This window comes from Pelophylax lessonae, assembly GCF_965119305.1.
Source record: "Pelophylax lessonae genome assembly, chromosome: 4".
Lineage (NCBI taxonomy): Eukaryota > Metazoa > Chordata > Amphibia > Anura > Ranidae > Pelophylax > Pelophylax lessonae.
In genome coordinates this window covers 567,381,079-567,400,242 of record NC_138771.1, presented here as the reverse complement: position 1 = coordinate 567,400,242, position 19,164 = coordinate 567,381,079, and the positions used below count along the sequence as shown (strand labels likewise).

The following is a 19,164-nucleotide window of genomic DNA, read 5'->3' as shown; positions in this document are numbered from 1 at the left end:
TCATTTGTTAGACGAGGCAGGGACACAGGGAGTCATTTCGAAAGAATTATGGGACTTAATACGTACCAGACACCCAAAGCTCCCTACGATGTATGCCCTGCCTAAGGTGCACAAAAGCCTAAGTAGCCCGCCAGGTAGGCCTATTATATCAGGCAATGGATGTATCTCGGAGGGCATGAGCGAAGTACTGGACCACTACTTGCGTCCGTACGTTGTTAGCCTGCCCTCCTACACGAGGGATACCTTACATTTGCTTCAAGCCATAGAGAACCTTCAGATTCCCGAGTCCGCCCTCCTGGTCTCCATCGATGTGGTCTCTGTACAACAGTATTCAGCACGATTTGGGGATCCAGGTGGTGGCTCGGGTGATCAACCAAAGCAGCCGGGATGACTGGGCGTTCAACCAGTTCATGCTCACTATGTTGGACTTCATTCTCAAACATAACATCTTCTCCTTTGGAGGCTCCCACTACCTCCAGGTGCAGGGGGTGCAAAGGGCACATGTTGTGCCCCCACCTACGCCAACCTGTACCTGGGGGAGTGGGAGCGTTTCCTTTTTTCGGACAAGGGCCTTGCCATGTATACCTGCCACATTCTCATGTGGCAGAGATACATTGATGATGTATTTTTGGTGTGGGATGAGTCCCCCACCTTGCTAAGAGAATTTTTGGAACATCTCAATAAGAACAACTTTAATCTGTTCTTTACTATGGTGTTTAATACTCACCATATAGATTTTTTGGATCTCACTATTCGCAAAAAGGAGGATAGTAAACTTGCCAGCGGTCTCTTCAGGAAGGAGACGGCTGGCAATACCATCCTCCATGCGAGTAGTTTTCATCCTGAGCCAGTTTTTTCGACTTAGGCGCAATTGTACCACCTTTGAAAATTTTCTAACAGAAGCAGATAAGCTTACGCAGAGACTTTTGGCACGGGGATACACCAAGTCAGCTCTTAGGAGATCCTTTAATAAAGTGAGAATATTGGATAGAAGGGACTTGATTTTTAGACCTAACGTCCAGAAAAAAGAGGAAAATGTAAGACTAATCACACGATACTCTAACGCAGTGGTTCTCAACTCCGGTCCTCGGGACCCACCAACAGGCCAGGTTTGCAAGATAACTAAATTACATCACAGGTGATCTCATTTGCTTCTCAGTGATTGCAGTATTCTAGTCTGCATCCCCCAAGGTAATACTTAAAATCTGGCCTGTTAGTGGGTCCCGAGGACCGGAATTGAGAACCACTGCTCTAACGGACATCAAAAGATTTTTAAAGCTTTGAACAAACATTGGCATATCTTGACGGAGGATGCCACTCTTTCGAAATTTGTTACCAAAATTCCCACAGTAGTACACCGCAGAGCTGGATCGATCGGAGAACAGCTGGTGCATAGTGAATACAGGGGTGAATCACCCGAGACCCCTGTAGGGTGTGGGGTACCTACCCTTGTGGATCCTGCGTCTGCTGTCCTTTTATCCGACAGAGAACCACCTTCACCCTGCCCAATGGGAGCCCCTTCAGATTAAGGCATTTAAGGCAACTGCAAGACCAGGGCAGTCGTCTACTTGATGGAGTGTGAGTGCGGTTCTTTCCATGTGGGCAAAACAAAACAGGAATTTCATGACCGGGTTGGAAAACATCTGGCAAGCATGAGAGTCAGCAACCCTTACCTGCCTTTGGGCAGGAATGTAGCTGGAACTCATGGCTACCATATGCCCTCTGTGAACTTCACTGTTTTGGACCGCACTCACATTCCATCAAGGGGGGGGCGACTGGAACACGGTCCTCCTGCAGAAGGAGGCACGCTGGATTAGGACCCTAAGAGCGACCATGCCTCCCGGTCTCAATGAGACCGAGAGTTTTAGACCCTTCTTGTCTGGCTTTAGCTCGGGCAAGACCGACTAGATATACACCAGTCAACTTCCTCTTCAACTCTCCCTCTTTTTTCTGTTTTGTTGTGTGCCCCTTCCCCCCCCCCCCTTTTTTTCTTCTTTTTGTTTATAAGCTTGTCATTTATATTAACCCTGATTTTCACGATTAAGCAGGGCTGTTTAAAGCTTAAAATATAATTAAATTGGTTTCAGTTTAATCAATTTTTGTGTATGGGTACATATATGCACGTGTGTACTGAAATATGTTTTTTCTATATGGGCACCTTGTGTTATCTTGGTAGATCCGCTGTCCCATTGTGATACACATGTGCACATATGTCAACTTTATTTACCTAATTTGATATGACAACTGCATACCAACTGTGGGCATCATATGTGTGGTATCCACCGATTTTTGCCTCGTTTTTCCATCGTACATTGCCCCGTCTCTCTTCCCCTTTTTGGACCGAGATTTGGGAATGTGGCCGTTTCGCTGCCAGATTGTTCCTTTCCATACTTGGCCGGATCAATTTGATGGGGGTGTTTTTTTTTTTGAAAGTCTCCCAATTATAAATAATTTTTTTAAATTAATTAATTAATTTTCTAATATTTGCCCCTTGTTTTTTCTTCCTGGATTGTTTTTTGTCCCATGTTCTTTCCTGTCCGGCGCGGGTGGCTGGTACTTCACCCCTCCGCACATTCCCCGTGTGTGGATGGGTGATTGATGTCCCCCGGATCTTCGTGGGGACAACCAGCACCCGCGCCGGCGGCCATTGGTCCTTTCGTCAATGTTTGATAGTCGGCGGTAGCCTCGTCCTTGCGGCTCCCGCCGACTCCGACGTTTTCGCTCACTTCCGGTCTGGTGCCATGTGTGGCGTCACTTCCGGCGGAAGTGGGGGCGTTTCCAGCGCGGCGTCTCCCGCGTTGGCGCCTTTTTAGGATGCCGAGGTCTGTGACCGGCGGTAGTCTCCTGGAGCCCCCTCGCAGAAGGGGTGTTCCATTTGGTGGGGACCCACCAGTACATGATTGGGGATTCCCCTTTTTTGGAGTCCCCCTCTTGGAGTCGAGCTGTATAATCAGCAGGAACGAACCTTGGGCCCTTGGACCCTATTGTTGAATTCATTTTTTTCTTCTCCGGTGATATTATGTAAGTACACCTATTGCCTAGTTTAACCTTTACTTGATGGATGGGCTATGCATTTGATGTGATACTTTCTACAGCATGTTTGATGCCTCTTTCTGTACTAAGATGCATCAGTTGACAAGCTGGCTTTTGATCTAATGCACCCAGAGAATTAAAGCAATACACTGAACAGTGATTTGAATTGCAACCACTGCTTTTTGTTTTTTCCTTTTTACTATACATATATATATATTTTTTTTTTCAGTGCGCTTTGCCGGTCGGTTGGCGAATATTTCGTATTCCCGCGGCCCTATAGGAAAGACATGGGACTTACCTATCCTAGAAAAACTTGGAGGTACACACTGGGAATTCACCTGAAGTAGATAAGCTGCTTCATGTATATTTTTGAAGAGAAAGGATCTATGGGGATTTTCATATGTTCTCCCCCCTTCCCTCCCCCCTCTCTATGGTCAGTCTGAATTTGGCACATATATCCACACATGCTGAGATCACCCGCAGGGAGACATACCTGCCTTTTGTATGCAGTTGCTTTATTATGTTTTTTCTATCTTTTCTTTAGAGTTTAAATCTACTTTTCCCTGATGAAGAACTGAACTGTTAGTTCCAAAAAAGTTTGAAACGCGTTGGATCACAATTTGTACTCTGCCATAGGGGTTCCTTTCACTCCAAGCATTTTCATTGATTCATGTATGGTAGCATCTTTCTAGTGTTCCATGACATGTATTTTTATGCTGTGTAATGTATGTATAATTTTGATTTTCACTTATGTATTTTTGAATAACATGAATGTTTTTTATACATTTTTGTATTTGTTTGCCGACAAAATCCCACATTGAGGAGACCAATCTTTTTACTCTTATATATGACTAGGATGGTGGCAAACCATACCAACCTCAATCTGTAAAAGTTTTTAAAAACCCAAATCCTTGCTTCTTACACCAGGTCTTTTAGCCATGCATTCAGTTCTCTAATCTCCCCCTGCCTTTCCTGTGTTGCGCATGGCACAGGCAATATTTCAGAGAATATCACCTAGGACACACGTGTCAAACACAAGGCACGGGGGCCGAATGCAGCCCTCCAGGCCATTTCTTGTGGCCCTCGCACTTCTCCTGAAGCTTCGCCCCTAACTTCTTCCTGACAGCAGCAAAAGTAAGGGGGTGCACTGTGATGAAAGGGAGGGTGGAGGACTCTTGATTTCTGATGGTGGGGGGGCTCTAGATATTTGATGTAAGGGGAGGTGGGGTGCTCTAGACATCTGCTTATAAGTATTATGAGAATACTACGATTCTATGCCAGTTGAAAAGGAGGGTCGCACACCACTGGTATCATCCACAAGAAACTTTATTGGAGACTTCAGACAGAACACCATGGCAGAACCATGTTCTCTGAGCAGTCTCCAGTAAAGTTTCTTGTGGAGGATAGCAGCGGTGCGCGACCCTCCTTTTCAGACTTGCAGTAGATACATTTATAAAGTCTTACAGATACAACCGTTCCTTTGAGGGCAACCACAATGCTGATGCGGCCCGGGGTGAAATTGAGTTTGACACCCCTGACCTAGGGAGGTCCTTCCCTTCAACTTGCAGCCTAGTTCATTAAATTGTTTTTTTAAGGAGCCTCCACCTTCCAAAAAAGCATTCTGAATTAAGCAGTTAAGCAGACCCCTTTCAACAGAAAAATTGTCAGCCTGGGGGGAATGTATTATCTAGGGCTGAAACAGACAACTAATAGATTATAAAAATAGTTGTCAACTATTTTCATAATCGATTAATCAGTCAGCTGACTAGTTGTCCTGCATACAGCATGCATTATTTCAGGAAATACAATGAAGAACACATACAGCTCAGTACACCGCCCATACATGTCAGAAGACACAGTGCAGCACACATACAGCTCAGTACACCATCCATACAGGTCAGTAAGTGCCTGAGAAGTTTTGAACTTGTGAGGAGCAATGCCTCATGGGACATGTAGCCCTGGGCAGGAAGTGAGTGGTTATAAAAGCAGACGTTTTTTTTTACCATGCTATTGGGGTACTCTGAAGGCAGGAGGAGCAAGAAACATTGGTGGGGGACCCTAGAAAAGGAGAATCAGGGCTGCTCTGTGCAAGAGCATTACACAGAGCAGGTAAGTATAACATGTTTGCTGTTCTAAAATATATAACTTTAAAGACTCTGTGCAGGGAAGATCAGCATCTGAACCCAGAGAAGGTGGGAGCTGATAGACTGGAGGAAATATAAAGCATTACAATTACATTTAAAGTAAACTTTTACCAGTATTGTATTTAAAATGATCATATTCTAGGAAAAAGTCTCAGCTTTTAGTACTACTTTAATATAAAAGATTGATATATCCTTTCCACCCTTCATAAACTGTAGCTTCATGTCTGATTCCTAGTTAAAATGCCCATATATCCTACTTCTGGGTGTATTTATTATTATATATATGCTATAAGTAATATATATTATTACTTTCACTGTTTCATGGTAAAAATGAACCCCTTATAGTATTGATTATATGCTCTTTTTGTACTATAAAGGGCTCATTTTAGTTTTTTTAACCCCCATTATGACAGGTGATACAAAAAAAGGATGCTGCTACTAAACGTCTTAGGCCTGGTTCACACCTATGCGTTTTTTTGGTGCTTTTTAAAGACACGCATTACAGTTCAATTTACATGGTTTCCTATGGGACACGTTCACAGCTTTGCTTTTTTTCAGCCGCTACAAATTTGGAAGGGGTCAAGGACTTTTTTCAACGCAAAACGTTGATTTTTTGGTTCAGTAGACTTCAATGGAGATGCTGCAGAAAAGTATATAGAGTGTTTTTGCCACAATTTGCCTTTTTTAATCTGCCTGACAACAAATTAGCCAAAAAAAAAAATAGCATTAAAAATGCAAATCACAACAAAATCACGGGGGCACAAATGCAAAAAGCACAACAAAAAGCACTGCAGAAACGGATCAAAAGCAAACTACATAGGTGTGAACCGAGCCTTATGCTGGCCATACATGTATAGATTTTCGGATGAGATTATTAATACCAAAAATCTTTGTAGATTCGCTGAATCAAAGGATGTCATTTGAAAATTTTTAATTGCTTTTAACATTAAGATTTAAAAAAAAAATTATTTTCTGAATGAAAACCACATTCACTGCCTGAAAATTCCTTTGACCAAGAAGTTTTCTATTCTGCCCCTTCAAATTTTTATTGTGACTGTGGTAGAAAACGAACATCGATTTAACCCCACTAACGATTAGAAAATCGAATGAAGGTTCTTAAAATGAAAATTTTTTTTGAAGGTAGACATTGTTTTTGTATGGCCAGCATAAGTGACCACAGGCGCAGGAAGCTTTTATGAAGCCACCTGTCTATGACAAGGGAGTCTGTCATACATAATATAATACACTTCTGTCTGAAAATCGGCAAAACGGTCTTTCATTTTTTTTCTTTAAAAAAAAAAAAAAAATTTGATCTCTGAGTCTGATGATAATTACCAGATTCAACCTCTACATTATATACAGTATATCTCCTCTGACTGTTATTCTCAGAGTGGATTAGAGATTTTGCTCCCTAACCATATAGTTGGTTATTTATGTTTACCACTGCATAGAGATATTGAAGAATAAATTGCCTTTTTTTTTTAATTTTACATAATAACTAAATTTATACACCACATTTTATTTTTAGGTTATTATCCGATTAATCAAAACAATAATCGGCCAACAAATCATTAGTTGCAGCCCTATAATTGTCAGCCTGGGGAGAGTGTAGTGTTAGACTAGCAGATTTAGATGGACCTAAACTAACAAACTTAAGCTGAACTCCAGCTAACACTTCATAAGCATTTACAACAAAATGTTTTTGTCTTTTGGGAGAAAGGTTTTTACATAAATGAATAAAAGCGGACCATGGTGAGTACCCCATGTCAGTGTTAAATGGATTGTCTCAACCCTCTAACTGCTATCATTAGTCACCTCACAATTCATCAAGAACTACAAGCCATCTGCCGCAATGGCAGATGGTAGTTGTAGTTCATTCATTACCAGAACTCTGTGAATGAATAAGGAAATCTGTTTGGGAGGAGCCCCACATGGTTGCGCTGTTCTGAAATTGTGACAGCGGGTGCAGGGAGAAGATCCCCCCCCTGCTGTCACAATAAGGGGGGCATAGGCAGTGCGGGGGGAGGTTGCTGAACATGTTGCAACCTAAAAACGGGTGTAACATAAAACGTTGTTGTAATGTTAAGAAAGGAGAACTTTTTCCTAAGGAAAAATCCCCAATGCTTTTCCATGCCTGGAGAACTGCAGGTGCCACAAACCGCAGCCAATACACGTTAATGGCTGTACGCAGCCCAACCTAAAAAATGGGTGTGTGGATGAGGCCATATTACAAAATCTATGTTCAAAACCAATATAGATTACCTTTAGGGTGTATGAAATTAATCTAATTATAGGGGCTGAACGCTGAAAATATATATATATATATATATATATATATATATAAATACACATGGGTTAGCCTGCTAAGTATTGGGGCCTTATGCACACATGGTGTAAACGCATCACTATATTAGCATATGTGGCCATGCACATGTGAGGAGCTTTTGGGTAGAGAAAACGCTGAATAAGCCTAAATGCAACGGAATTTTTGTAAAATCTTACCTGTAAGATTCCTTTCTCTGAGTCCTCCGACAGTCGCCGCCACCTCTAAGTCATCACTATTGGGTATTGACTTCCGCTCCACAGGAGTAGCTAGGCATAAGACTTAGTCAAAAGAACAAAAGCATTTGCATAGACACACCAATGGGGGCTGTCCCACTGGTCAATGCCCCCCTGCAGTGATTACTCCCAACTCAGTTTGGTAGAATAGCAGTAGGTGAACAAGAAAAAACACCAAAAGAGGGGCGGGGGCGGCGACTGTCGGAGGACTCAGAGAAAGGAATTTTACAGGTAAGATTTTAAAAAAAAATTCAGTTTTCTCTTATGTCCTCCGACAGTCGCCGCCACCTCTAAGTCATCACTATTGGGATGTCCCAAAGCAGTGTAGCCATGAGGGGTGGGAGACGCAACCGTAGAAAAGGCAACGCAGTACCCACATCAGAGAAAGGAACCTTACACGCACAGTAAGAGAACCTTCTGGGCAACAGAAAAGGCTCAACAGGAACAACAGCCCAGGAAAGCCAATAACCCAGGGGATAAACAACCCCAACAGCCAAGGACCCACAAAAAAACAAGGGTCCCCTATGGCACTGCAGCACTGAGAACTTTGCGGCCAAAGGAGGCATCAGCTGACGCCAGAACATCCACCTTATAGAATTTGGAAAAGGTGTGCACCGACGACCAAGTCGCAGCCTTGCACACCTGGGCCACTGAGGCTCGATGCCAGTAGGCCCAGGACGCACTCAAAGATCTGGTTGAGTGCGCCTTAACAGGGAAGGGTGGAACCCGTTCCTTCAAAGCATAGGCCTGTTCAATGGTCTGTCTGATCCATTTGGCAATGGTCGCCGCAGACGCAGCCATGCCCTTCCGAGGTCCCTCAGGAAGGACAAAGAGGGAATCTGTTTTCCGAAAGGATTCAGTGGACGACAGGTAAACCCTGATCGCCCTGACAACATCCAAGGAATGCAATGCAACCTCCTTAGGATGCTTAGGCTGCGCACAGAGCGAAGGCAGAACAATGTCCTCATTAAGGTGGAACTCAGAGACCACCTTAGGAAGAAAAGCCGAATGAGGTCACAAGACCACCTTATCCTTGTGAATCACCAAGTAAGGAGAGCGGCAAGACAACGCCGCCAACTCTGACACTCTGCGAGCCGAAGTGATCGCCACTAAAAAAGCAACCTCCTTAGACAGCAGAGGTAACGATATCTCCCGGATGTTTTCAAAGTGAGAACGCTGCAACGCAGACAGAACTAAGTTCAAGTCCCATGGAGGTAAGGGCTCCCTCCGGGGAGGGGCCAAATGTCGCACACCTTGAATAAAGGTGCGAACCAAGGAATGAGACGCCACTGGGAGTTAGAAAAGAATAGCCAGTGCAGATACCTGGCCCTTAATCGTGGCCAGCACCAGGCGCTGGTCCACACCAGACTGGAGGAAAGCCAACACTCTAGTCACCGAGTACGAGCGAGGGGAGAACGCCCTGGACTCATACCAGGCGAAATAACTTTCCAGGTACGGTAATAGATTTTACCAGATGAGGCTTTCCTAGCCTTAATCAGAGTAGGAATGACCTCTGGGGAGAGACCCCTGTGTCTTAGGACCTGGGTCTCAACAGCCAGGCCGTTAAAGCCAGCGACTGTAAAGCAGGATGGAAGATCGGTCCCTGAGAAAGTAGATCTTCCCGGATTGGCAGCCGCCAAGGAGGCACCACTGCCAGGTGAACAACGTCGGCGTACCAGGACCGGCGCGGCCAGTCCGGCGCTACCAGAATCACCAAGTGCGGTTCCGAGGCTAACCTGCGAAGGAACCTGGACAACAACTGAATCGGAGGAAAGGCATACATTAGGCGATACTGATGCCAAGGGGCCACCAATGCATCCAAGGCGTCTGCCAGAGGATCGCGCGTTCTTGCCACGAACCTTTCCACCTTGTGGTTTAGCCGAGACGCGAACAGATCCACGTCCGGGGATCCCTACTTGGCACACAGCATTTGGAAGACCTCCGGGTGAGGAGACCATTCCCCCTGGTCCAGGGTCTGGCGGCTCAGATAGTCGGCCTGCCAAATCTCCACACCCGGAACGTGAACTGCTGAAATCGCCGGGACACGAGTCTCGGCCCAGAACAGAATGTCGGTCACCTCCCGGGCCGCCCGTGCACTCCTGGTGCCCCCTTGATGGTAGATGTAAGCCACCGCGGTGGCATTGTCCGTCTGTACCCGAACAGGACGGCTCCAAAGTCGATCCGACCACTGGAAAAGCCAGAGCTTGATCACTCTCAATTCCTATATGTTGATCGGAAGGGAGGATTCCTCCTCCGACCAAGTGCCTTGGGCAGACAGATTGCGATCCAAGGACTGAGGTAATCTGTCCCACCTGGCCAGGATCTCCGCTTGAAGAGACCGTGTGTGAAACTGAGCAAAGGGTATCACCTCGAAGGCCGATACCATCAACCCCAGGGACTGCATGCAGGTCCTGAGTGACGAGGATGGATTGTCCCTGAGGGACCTGATCTCGTCCTGTAAGGTCCAGAGCTTGTCCTCCGGCAAGAACACCTTTGCCTGAGCAGAGTCCAGGATCATTCCCAGATAGGGAAGATGAACCGAAGGAGACAAGGTCAACTTCTGTACGTTGATGGTCCACCTGAACTCCTGGAGTGTCTGCACCGTGGTGGACAGATCGCGCAGTAGGTTCTGGCTGACACTAGATCTTAAGAGGAGATCGTCCAGATACCCCAAGACTGCAATTCCCTGTGCCCTCAGCAGGCCCAGAACAGGCGCCAGCACTTTGGTAAAGACCCTTGGAGCAGAAGCAAGACCAAAAGGTAACGCCACAAACTGATAGTGGTCCTCCGCTATTGCGAACCGAAGGTACCTCTGGTGACCCTCGAAAATGGGGATGTGCAGGTACGCATCCTTCAGGTCTATAGAGGCCAGGAATTCCCCTGGGCTCAGGGAGGCCACCACCGAACGGAGAGATTCCATACGGAACTTCCGAACGTGCACGAAGCGGTTCAGCGCTTTCAGGTCCAGAATAGGACGTACCTTGCCCTCCTTTCTGGGCACAGTGAACAGATTGGAATAAAACCCCCGAAACCTGTCCCGATGAGGCACCGGGACAATCACCCCCTGGGCAAGGAGGTCCTGCACCGATTGATGCAGGTCCTGCAGGCGCCCTGGGGTCAAATGAAGATTTGAGGGAAAAAATATCTGTCCGCCGGCCAGGAAAGGAATTCGATCTTGTACCCTGATCGAATGATTTCCTGAACCCACCTGTCCGGAATTCGGAGCAGCCAAGGTTGGAGGAAACTGCGCAAACGTCCCCCCACCCCAGAAATGGGTGAGGGCGCCCCTTCAGGCAGAGGCGGATTGAGCCGCCGCACCGGCATTGCCGGACTTCTGCTTGCTCGCCCAGGGCTTCTTCTGGCTACCTTGGCCCTTGAAGGGCTTGCCCTTGGTTTGATTCCTAAAGGCATGAAAGGACCCTTGAGTGGGTCGAGAGGCGGAACCCTGCTTGCCACGAAAGGACTTGTTCTTCGGGTTCTGGGGCAGCATCGTGCTCCCCCCGTGACGCCTTTTACCAAGGTATCCAACGCCTTGCCAAAAAGGCGAGAACCAGCATAGGGAAAATAAGCAAATGTTTTCCGTGACGTCTGGTCAGCCGACCAGCTCTTCAGCCAGATCAATCGAGGGTTAAGCACCGCAACACTAGATAGGCGTGCTACCAAAGGGGCCTCATTTAAGGCCGCATCACACAAATACATGACTCCTTAGTGAATTTGGTCCACCATAGCCAGCGTGGCAGAATGAGACGCGAGGTTGCGTCTAAGCACCTTAGTCCAATCAGTCACCGCCTGAGCCACCAGAAGGGACACGAAAACAGGTTTGAGCAAGGAACCCGCCACCGTGTAGGAATGGCGGGCTAGAGACTGCAACCTTCTGTCCGTGGGATCCCGAAAGACTGGGGTCTCCTCAGTAGGAATCAAGGTAGCCTTGTTTAAGACGGCCACAGTGTGATCCACCTGTGGAGGCACACACCATTGCGATATTCCGTAGCCGGCGCAAAGGGATAAAGCGACTTAAACCGACTAGGTACCATGAATGGACGTTTTAAAGTGCACCACAGTTCATTCAGTGTAATGAAACTATGCGGGGCAGGGAAAAACCTGCGCCGACTTACGGTGTCCCTTGTCTGTACCAAAAGAGGACACGATGCCCGGAGGACTGGGCTCATCCTCCAAGTCCAGTGTTTCTTTCACAGAAGAAATCAACTCATCCATGGTCGCGCGTTCCTTAGGCGACCCCGGCGGAGAAACATCAACCCCCTCCACCTCCGCCTCAGATCCCAGAGGGTCCAGGGATGAGCGAGACCCTGAAAAGGGCATGCCCGCCGCAGCAGCCACATCACCATCTGAATCAGAGGAGATAGATAATCTGGGCCTTTTCCGAGCAGCACGTTCAGCCATCAGCACCTCCATTTAGGACACTAAAGACGCCACTACGGCGGCCAAATCAGGTATAACAGGGGCCCCAGCAGGACTGGGGTCCCCCACTAGGGCTGGAGGGAATTTGCTGTCCTGAGATTCCATTGCCAAAGTTAGAACACAACGGTGCAATAAAAGGTACCGGCCCTTTAAAATCGCTGCGGAGTGCGCAGCCCACCGCTATATGTACAGTGACCAAAGACCCCCAAAAGGAGAAGAAACTGAGCCAGGAATGACAAAACAGAGTTATGGAAGAGACAGTCTGCCGAGCCCCCACAGAGTGTTACCACATCGATCGCTGCTTCAGAGGAAAAGGAAGTGAGGTCATCAGAGGCTGATAAGCTGCAAGACCCAGGGAAAATGGCTGCCCATAGAACTGAATGGGAGGTTCGGCAAAATAACCCCCGAACATGTGCTCGGAACGATTGTTCTGCCACACGCAAGATGGCGCCGGATGGCGCCAAAACAGCATGTAGTGTAGCCCACAGTGAAGCCAGACATGCTTGCCCATACTAAAAATGGCGGACCGCGCGGTTTTACCCCGCTGCAGCCGCCACACACACAGTCTGCACCCCCAAAAAACACTGAAGTGACACAGGGGTAGGGGCCCCCAAAAACACACCGCACTGCATGTACAAGAGATCCCCGCAGGGATCGCATCAGGGAGCCCCACACAGGCATAGACATGGGGAACACACAGCAACACAGGACTGCCACCCCAGATAGAGGCCCCACACAGAAGTACTTACCTGTACCAGATGGCGTGGGGTGCCTCTATGGACGGAAAGCCGCTGTCCTCATCTGACAGGGAATGCCATTAGCCAAGGAAAGGACACTGCAGCACCGCAGATGTGTCCAGTGAGGTAGCCACCTCACAGGCTGCATCCCTGCTGCGAGAAGGAATGGGTCGTTCATAATGCCAGGACGAACACATGGCTGAACGTTCAATGGCGGGCTGGGGGTCCCTCTGACCCTCTGCCCTGGAGAACCAGGGCGGTCAGTCCGAATCCCAGCTCCGCAAGAATCCATCTTCATCCGAAGAGTCGACAAAAACTAAAGCTGACAAAATAAACAGCTAGTAAATCAAAGAAAAAACTGACATTTTCAAAGAAAATCAAATAAAAAAGATTCGAAAGGCTGAGATTGTAGCCCCAGCACAGGGAAAGCATAACTACTCCTGACACTAGGGAGAAACAAACTGCTTTGGGAGTGATCACTGCAGGGGGGGGTATTGACCAGTGGGACAGCCCCCATGGGTGTGTCTATGCAAATTCTTTTGTTCTTTTGACTAAGTCTTATGCCTAGCTACTCCTGTGGAGCGGAAGTCAATACCCAATAGTGATGACTAAGAGGTGGCGGCGACTGTCGGAGGACGTAAGAGAAATTAATATTCTGAACAATGGAATCAATGAACGCCTAAATACGGGCACAAAACACAGCTTTAGGCGATTTTATTCTAACCAGTTTTCTTCCTCCTAGAATACTGTCAATTCTCCAACTGTTTATACAAATGTGTGTGTGTGTGTGTGTGTGTGGGGGGGGTAATTCTGAAATTTCAAATAGTGAGTGTTAGTCTGTGATAGTCTACACTTAAACACACAACCAAATACTTCCCAAATGTTTTCAATAAAAAATTGTTTTACAGCAACAGTCTCCCCACCTCATGGTACTTTTGCAGGGCAGCAACCAGGCACAGCTTTAAGCCATCTACAATCTCTTGATGTGGAAGTTGGAAGACTACACGAGAGTACCAGCGGGTCAGGCAACTGGAAATAAAGGGCGAAGAGTACAGCTTACACATTAAGTCGCACCTTGGATCTCTACAATTACCAGCTGTAATATAACCACCCTCCCCCTATGCGTGAAAAGAAAAGGCAGAAGCTATAAACACCAAACTCTGCATAATGTTTACAATCAGAAATCTGTTTTGCAGTCAAGTTGGGCTGTAAAATGAAAAAGGATCAACATTTACAAACTTTCAAGATGACTAAGCAACTAATTAACTTCAGTCCTGTATATTACTGTGGAAGGATTTCTCTTTTCCAAGGGTCAAGGAAGAGCAATTTCAGATGCGTTTTTTAGTGCTATGATTCAGTTATAATTTAGTATTTTTTTCTATTAGTAGCCTAAATATAATATACCATTACTCCAATAAACTACGCAAATAGCAAGATAAAGGCAGTTACAAGAAGAGGGCTGTTAGTCGAACCCCAGCTAAAACAATTTTTTTTGTGGATACCATAGGGGAGGGAATAGACCTTTTATGGGGTTTATATAACTCTATCACTTTTGGGAAAATTTTCCACTCTCTTTATGTGACATCCCAGGCACTGCTGTGCATTGAACGTCTAGTTCCCTCTGGAGTGTATTTAATTATTTCCCATATAGAGAACCTTCTAGGATAGCCACTGATGCAGTCCCCAAATCCTGGTGGATTTAACAAAAGAACGTAATGTGAATTAATAGTTGAAGGAGTTCAGCTCAGAGAAATTGCCTGGGAAGATCAAGGATATAAAGAGAGAGGGAAACATCCTCAACATGCACAGACACACCAATGAAACATATCCCTTTCCTCCTCAATCCAAAACAGAGAAACCAATTGAAAGGTAATAAAAGGCTTAGAGCTTCAGGTTAGGTTTTTATTTAACCACTTTTGGACCAGAGGGTTTTACACCCTTTAATTACCAAGCCATTTTTTGCAATACGGCACTGTTTGATCACCTCTGCGATTTTTATATTCTGCGCTATAAACAAAAAAATAAAGAGCAACAATTCTGAAAAAAAAAGAAATGTGTTTAACATTCTGCTATAAAACATTCCCAATATTTTTTTTTTTTTTAAATCAAATCTTTTCATAATTTTAGGCCAATATGTATTCTGCTAAATATTTTTGGTAAAAAAACACCCAATAAGTGTATATTGATTGGGTTGCACAAAAGTTATCGTGTCTACAAAATAGGGGAAGATTTGGTCATTTTTTACTAGTTATGATGGCGATCAGCGATTTTTAGCAGGACTGCAACATTGCGGCAGACAAATCGGACACCTGACATTTTTTACACTTTTCTGGGAACCAGTGACATTACTACAGTAATCAGTGCTAAAAAACTGAATTTTTGGAAAATCTTACCTGTAAAATTCCTTTCTCTGAGTCCTACGACAGTCGCCGCCTCCTCTAAGTCATCACTATTGGGGTATTGACTTCCGCTCCGCAGGAGTATCTAGGCATAAGACTTATTCAAAAGAACAAAAGCATTAGTATAGACACACCCATGGGGGCTGTCCCACTGGTCAATACCCCCCTGCAGTGAACACTCCCAACTCAGTTTGGTAGCATAGCAGTAAGTGTACAAGAAAACCCCAAAAGAGGGGCGGGGGCGGCGACTGTCGGAGGACTCAGAGAAAGGAATTTTACAGGTAAGATTTAAAAAAAAATTCAGTTTTCTCTTACGTCCTCCGACAGTCGCCGCCTCCTCTAAGTCATCACTATTGGGATGTCCCAAAGCAGTGTAGACTTGAAGGGTGGGAGACGCAACCGTAGAAAAGGCAACGCAGTACCCACATCAGAGAAAGGAACCTTACACGCACAGTAAGAGAACCTTCTGGGCAACAGAAAACAAGGCTCAACATGAGCAACAGCCCAGGAAAGCAAATAACCCAGGGGATAAACAACCCCAACAGCAAGGGACCCATAAAAAAAACAAGGGTCCCTTATGGCACTGCCGCATTGAGAACTTTGCGGCCAAAGGAGGCATCAGCTGATGCCAGAACATCCACCTTATAGAATTTGGAAAAGGTGTGCACTGACGACCAAGTCACAGCCTTGCACACCGAGGCACGATGCCAATAGGCCCAGGACGCATTCAAAGATCTGGTAGAGTGCGCCTTAACAGGGAATGGTGGAATCCGTTCCTTCAAAGCATAGGCCTGTTCAATGGTCTGTCTGATCCATTTGGCAATGGTCGCTGCAGACGCAGCCATGCCCTTCCGAGATCCCTCAGGAAGGACAAAGAGGGAATTCGTTTTCCGAAAGGACTCTGTAGACGACAGGTAAACCCTGATCGCCCTGACAACATCCAAGGAATGCAAAGCAACCTCCTTAGGATGCTTAGGCTTCGTACAAAGCGAAGGCAGGAAAATGTCCTCATTAAGGTGGAACGTAGAGACCACCTTAGGAAGAAAAGCCGAATGTGGTCGCAAGACCACGTTATCCTGGTGAATCACCAAGTAAGAACGGCAAGACAACGCCGCCAGTTCCGATACCCTGCGAGCCGAAGTGATCGCCACTAAAAAGGCAACCTTCTTAGACAGCAGAGGCAACGATATCTCCCGGATGATTTCAAAGGGAGCACGCTGTAACATGGATAGAACCAAGTTCAAGTCCCATGGAGGTAAAGGCTCCCTCCTAGGAGGAGCCAAATGTCGCACACCTTGAATGAAGGTGCGAATTAAGGAATGAGATGCCACAGGGCGTTGAAAAAGAACAGCCAGTGCGGAATACCTGGTCCTTTATCGTGGCCAGCGCCAGGCCCTGGTCTGACCCAGACTGAGGGAAAGCCAACACTCTTGTCACAGAGTACGAGCGAGGGGAGAACCCCCTGGACTCACACCAGGCGAAATAAGCCGTCCAGGTACGGTAATAGATTTTACCAGATGAGGTTTTCCGAGCCTTGATTAAAGTAGGAATGACCTCAGGGGCGAGACCCCTGTCTCTCAGGACCTGCGTCTCAACAGCCAGGCCGTTAAAGCCAGCGACTGTAAAGCAGGATGGAAGATCGGTAGCTGAGACAGTAGATCTTCCCGCATGGGCAGCCGCCAAGGAGGCGCCACTGCCAGGTGAACAGAGGTTCCGAGGCCAACCTGCGAAGGAACCTGGACAACAACTGAATTGGAGGAAAGGCATACATCAGACGATACTGATGCAAAGGGGCCACCAACGCATCCGAGGCGTCTGCCCGAGGATTGCGCGTTCTTGCCACTACACTCTTTACACCTTTATTTTTCTGCCCAGACGCGAACAGATCCACTTCCGGGGATCACTACTTCGCACAGAGCAGTTGAAAGACCTCCGGGTGCAGGGACCATTCCCCCTGGTCCAGGGTCTGGCGGCTCAGATAGTCGGCCTGCCAATTCTCCACACCCGGTATGTGAACTGCTGAAATTGCCGGGACATGAGTCTCGGCCCAAGACAGAATGTCGGTCACCTTCCGGGCCGCCCGGGCACTCCTGGTGCCCCTTCGGTGGTTGATGTAAGCCACCGCGGTAGCATTGTCTGTCTGTACCCGAACAGGACAGCCCCCGAAGTCGATCCGACCACTGGAATAGACAGAGCTTTATCGCTCTCAATTCCAACACATTGATCAGAAGGGAGGATTCCTCCCCCGACCAAGTGCCCTGGGCAGACAGATTGCCCAGGACCCCACCCCAGCCCGACAGGCTGGCATCCGTGGTAATCACTGTCAACAGTAACGGACGGAAGGACTTGCCTTTCCGACACCGCCGGGGACTGGAGCCACCACAGAAGATCCATTCTGGTCCGGCGACTCAATGAGATACTCAAATCCAGGGACTGAGGTAGTCTGTCCCACCTGGCCAGGATCTCCGCTTGGAGAGCCCGAGTATGAAACTGAGCGAAGGGTATCGCCTCAAAGCCTGATACCATCAACCCTAGGGACCGCATGCAGGTCCTGAGTGACGAGGATGGTTTGTCCCTGAGGGACCTGATCTCGTCCTGTAAGGTCCGGATCTTTTCCTCTGGCAAGAACACCTTTGCCTGAGCAGAATCCAGGATCATTCCCAGATAGGGAAGACCAACTGATGGAGACAAGGTTGACTTCTGTACGTTGATGGTCCATCTGAACTCCTGGAGCGTTTGTACCGTGGTGGACAGATCGCGCAGCAGGTCCTGGCTGACACTCGATCTTACGAGGAGATCGTCCAGATCTCCCAAGACCGCAATGCCCTGTGCCCTTAGCAGGCCCAGAACAGGCGCCAGCACTTTGTTAAAGACCCTTGGAGCCGAAGCGAGACCGAAAGGTAACGCCACAAACTGATAGTGGTCCTCCGCGATAGCGAACTGAAGGTACCTCTGGTGACCCTCGAAAATTGGGATGTGTAGAAACGCATCCTTCAGGTCTATAGAAGCCATGAATTCCGCTGGGCTCAGGGAGGCCACCACCGAGCGGAGAGATTCCATACGTAACTTCCGAACGCGCACAAAGTGGTTCAGCGCTTTCAGGTCCAGAATAGGACGTACCTTGCCCTCCTTTCTGGGCACAGTGAACAGATTTGAATAAAACCCCCTAAACCTGTCCCGATGAGGCACCGGGACAATTACCCCCTGGGCCAGGAGGTCCTGCACCGCTTGATGCAGGTCCTGCAGGCGCCCTGGGGTCAAATGAAGATTGGAGGGAAAAAATCTGTCCGCCGGCCGGGAAAGGAATTCGATCTCGTATCCTGATCGAATGATTTCCTGAACCCACCTGTCCGGAATTCGGAGCAGCCAAGGTTGGGGGAAACCGCACAAACGTCCCCCTACCCCTGAAACGGGTGAGGGCGCCCCTTCAGGTGGAGGCGGACTGACCCGACGAACCGGCATTGCCGGACTTCTGCTTGCCCGTCCAGGGCTTCTTCTCTACCTTGGCCCTTGAAGGGCTTGCCCTTGGTTTGATTCCGAAAGGCACGAAAGGACCCCTGATTGGGTCGGGAGGTGGAACCCCGTTTGCCACGAAAGGACTTGTTCTTCGGGTTCTGGGGCAGCATGGTGCTTTTACCCCCCGTGACGCCTTTCGACAAGGCATCCAACGCCTTGCCAAAAAGGAGAGAACCTGCATAGGGAAAATCAGCAACTGTTTTCCGTGACGTCTGGTCAGCCGACCAGCTCTTCAGCCAGATCAAACGGCGGTAAAGCACCGCAACACTAGATAAGCGTGCTACCAAGGGGGCCTCATTCAAGGCCGCATCGCACAAATACGTGACTCCTTGGTGAATTTGGTCCACCATAGCCAGC

General features: G+C 47.6%; 1 protein-coding gene across 1 annotated transcript in view; it reads right to left on the bottom strand.

Annotated features, from left to right (window-relative positions):
• PIWIL2 (piwi like RNA-mediated gene silencing 2) overlaps window positions 1–19,164 on the bottom strand; it is a 727,256-nt gene that overhangs the window by 47,886 nt on the left and 660,206 nt on the right. Inside the window, exon 18 of the mRNA XM_082255773.1 lies at window positions 13,816–13,921. Coding sequence (XP_082111899.1) covers window positions 13,816–13,921 — 106 coding nt within the window. The remainder of the gene's footprint in view (window positions 1–13,815; window positions 13,922–19,164) is intronic.